Below are 3,655 nucleotides of genomic sequence, written 5' to 3' on the forward strand. Positions count from 1 at the left end.
AAAGGGAGAATAAAGAGGGAAGAAAGGGGAGAAAGAGGATCAAAATGAGCTAAAGGGAGTCCATAAAGTACGTTTGAAACACACTTATCAATAACACATATGGGGTTCGCAAAGAAGTGAAGAACTCGTGGAGTAGGGTTGGGGTATTGGATGAACATGGTTCTGGGGGGAGACACGAGGAGTTGGGAATATTTGGTCTTCTAAATCCATTTGTGGTGGTTGACAAGGGAATTAGGGTTTGGACGGAGATGGGAGAAGTAGACAAAGGCCATGGAAAAGGATGGGATAGAGTTTTTTTTGGGGGGGGGGGTTAATTAGTAGGGTAAGGCCCAAAGATTTAGGTGGTGGAGGGGACAATTAGTTTAATTTGAAGAGGAGGCCCACAAGGAAGGATTTGATTTTAGGCGCCAAATTCGAACCAATTTGGAGAGTAGCCTGACTAGGGTTTTTTGCCTTGGAGGGGGATGAATTTGCGGTGCCAAGCATCGTACCCTGAGTTATAGTTATCGGAGAATCCTAGAGGTTCATGTTAACCTTCTTCAACATCCATTCCAATCTTTTCTTTCGGCGACTTTTCTTTTTCCCTAGGTTCTTTTTTTCTTCGACAGCGATGAGTTTTTATGAATCCCATATCTGGGTTAGAATTATCCTGGATCGACAGATTAGGTAAGGGGTTGGGATCCTAGACCAATTGCGCAACTTAAGTAGGCGAATATTTCGGGGTAGGCACCGGATTTTGAGTTACAAGGTCCTTGGATTTTGGGCATTTCTCTTTAGAATGGCCTAGATTCAAGCAGGCAGAGCACCAAGAGGGGGGGAATTCCCAGAAAATTCATTGAGGCACCGCTCGTAGCCAAATTCTTTCTTTAGGTGACGATGAGATATTCTAGACCTTAGTGCTTGTGTTAGGCAAATTATAATTATCTAATTAAGCCATATCTATAAGGAAAAATTTACGCGTTGTTGTAATATGAATTCAAGGTTTCTTAGTAGGAGAACAAGTTTGTAGGTATTTTAGATGAGTTCCATGTGACTTATGTATTGTTTGTTTCTATTATTTATTTTCATCGGGTATTTTAGTACTGTCATTCTTCTTCATCATGTTACTTTCAATGTATTAGCCTATCAACCTATTACACCTAACTAGAGCATAAAATGTTGCTTTTATTATTGAGTATGCAAGAGTTCTTGTGGAGGTTCATGTGGATCAAGTTTTCCCAAGTTCCGTGTGTTTTAAGACTAAAAAGGGAGAAAAAATGACTCAGGTTGTCCAATATGAATGCAAGTCAGTTATCTGTGGAGATTGTAAGGGTATTGGGCACACAACAGAGGATTGTAGGAGGAAGAATATGAGTTGGCTTTAGCAAAAATGAAACCCATGCAAGTTTGGGCACCGTAATCAAAATTTGTTCCTAAGCCTTAGAATCATGAAGATGTTGTTCAGGAAAATATGGATGGTGAGAAAGAAATTGTGGGTGGTGAGAAAGACCTTATGGTTGCAAATCAGGTCATTGAAGCTCCGGAAGTAAAAATTTAGTCTCATGATGAAGGGCTGACTTGTTTTGATAGTTTAGTGACAGGTGAGGTCCAAAATGAAAAATTGAAAGTTATGATGGTAGGAGACATGGAGGTAAAAGTTGGTGCATTGGGAGTGTTAGGGGGAGCACATGTTCCTGTCCCTAATGGATAACTTAGAAATGTGGAATGTAAGAGGCTTAAATTACCTATTGACACATAGTGAGGTTAGGAAAGTTCTAACTCATTATAATATTGGTTTATTTGGGTTTCTTGAAACTAGGGTGAAGGCAATAAACTTCCTTAAAGTCTTTCCTAAGGTTTGCTCTAATTTCTCTATTGTTACTAATTACCAGTTTCATACAGGAGGTATAATTTAGCTAGCGTGGCTTGCTAGCAGTTTTGTGGTGAATATTTGTGATAGCTCAGCTCAACATGTTCATTGTGAAGTTCTACACAAAGCTACTGGTAAGTCTTTTGCTATTACTTTAGTGTGTGGGTACAATGATGCTGGAGATAGGGTTGAGTTATGGGCTACTTTTGTTGACAATAATAGGAGAATAAAAGGTACATGGATAGTTACGGGTGAATTTAACAATGTTTTAAATTTAGAAGATAGGATTGGATCATCTGTAACCCTAGAGGAGATAGCTAGTTTCAGACAGTGCGTGAGAGATAGTTTTCTACTTAAAATGGGTGTTCATGGTCCTTTCTTTACCTAGTCAAATAAGCAAGAGGGAACAAGCAGGGTTTTCTCGAAGGTAGACAGGGTTTTTTGTAATGAAGAATGGCTACATAGTATGGAAGATGCAAGTGCTACCTTTCTGACCGAAGGCATATCTGATCATTTCCCATGTATTATCAATCTGGATAATACTATTCTTAGAAGGGCTAGATCCTTCAAGTACTGTAATATGTGGAGTATGGCTGAGGAATTTATGGACATTGTAGATGAATATGGGCAGCAAAATGTGTCAGGTACCCCTATGTACCAAGTAGTAGTTAAACTGAAGAAATTGAAACAATGGCTAAAGATTTTGAATAAAAAAATAAATTTTCCAACATAGAAAATGAAACTTTGATGGCTTTGACAAAGTTAACTACAATTCAGACTGAAATACACACTGAGCCTCTAAATCTAGACCTTCATCACCAAGAAGAAGCAGCTATGCAGGAGTATCAAAGGCTTAATAAGGTAGAATGTCATTTTTACAACAAAGGGCATACAAAAGTTGATTGGCTGTAAAGGGGAGATGAGAACACTCCATATTTTCATGCTTATCTCAGGAAAAGAAGAATGCAGATCAGTTGTATAGAATTCAAAATGTTGCTGATGTTTGGAAGGAAGATAGTCAAGGAATTGAAGAAGCTTTTGTGCAATACTATGAAGGTCTTTTGGGGACTGATGACAACACATGTTACAGTGTGAGTGAGAGCATTGTTAAAGAAGGCCCTATCCTTACTTCTGAGCATCAACATAAATTTTGTGTCCCTTTCACTGAAGCTGATGTGAAGGCAGCTGTATTTGATATTGATGATACAACAGCTGCAGGCCCTTATGGCTATTCTAGTAACTTTATAAAGAAAGCCTGGGATAGAATTGGGAATGATATTAGTCAAGCTGTGTTGAATTTCATCCACTTTAGAAAAATTTTAAAACAAATCAATGCAACTACTTTGTGCTTAGTGCCTAAATGTGAGCGACCTCAAAATGTTACTCAATTCAGGCCCATAGCTTGTTGCAATGTCATCTATAAAGTCATATCAAAGATTACTTGTTGTTCAAGGTTGAATGAAGTGCTACCTGTTTTCGTGGATCAATTGCAGAGTGCCTTCATAGAGAAGAGAATGATTATGCATAATATCCTAATTTGCCAGGATATGCTGAAGCAATACATAGAAGTAGAAGCCTGCCTTCCAGGTGTACAATGAAAATTGTTCTTAGAAAAGCCTCTGACTCTGTTCATTGGCAGTTTGTGGAAGATAACTGACAAAATTCAAATTCCCTAGACAGTTCGTAGGCTAGATCATGAGTTGCATTACCATAACTACATTCTCCTTGAGTGTAAATGGTGACTCCTTTAGATATTTTAAGGGAAAGAAGGAATTAAGGCAAGGGGACCAAGTCTCCCCCTTGCTG

The 3,655-nt window shown here is 38.5% G+C and overlaps 1 protein-coding gene across 1 annotated transcript; it reads left to right on the forward strand.

Moving 5' to 3' along the window:
- Positions 1 to 2,315: 2,315 nt before the first annotated feature.
- Positions 2,316 to 3,447, forward strand: LOC104906104 (uncharacterized). The gene is made up of 3 exons (XM_010694820.2): positions 2,316 to 2,493; positions 2,583 to 2,710; positions 2,803 to 3,447. The coding sequence occupies exons 1-3, from the start codon at positions 2,316 to 2,318 to the stop codon at positions 3,445 to 3,447; spliced, it is 951 nt and encodes a 316-aa protein (XP_010693122.2).
- The last annotated feature ends 208 nt before the right edge of the window (positions 3,448 to 3,655 follow it).

Source organism: Beta vulgaris, chromosome 2 (genome assembly GCF_026745355.1).
Source record: "Beta vulgaris subsp. vulgaris cultivar EL10 chromosome 2, EL10.2, whole genome shotgun sequence".
Taxonomy (NCBI): domain Eukaryota; kingdom Viridiplantae; phylum Streptophyta; class Magnoliopsida; order Caryophyllales; family Amaranthaceae; genus Beta; species Beta vulgaris.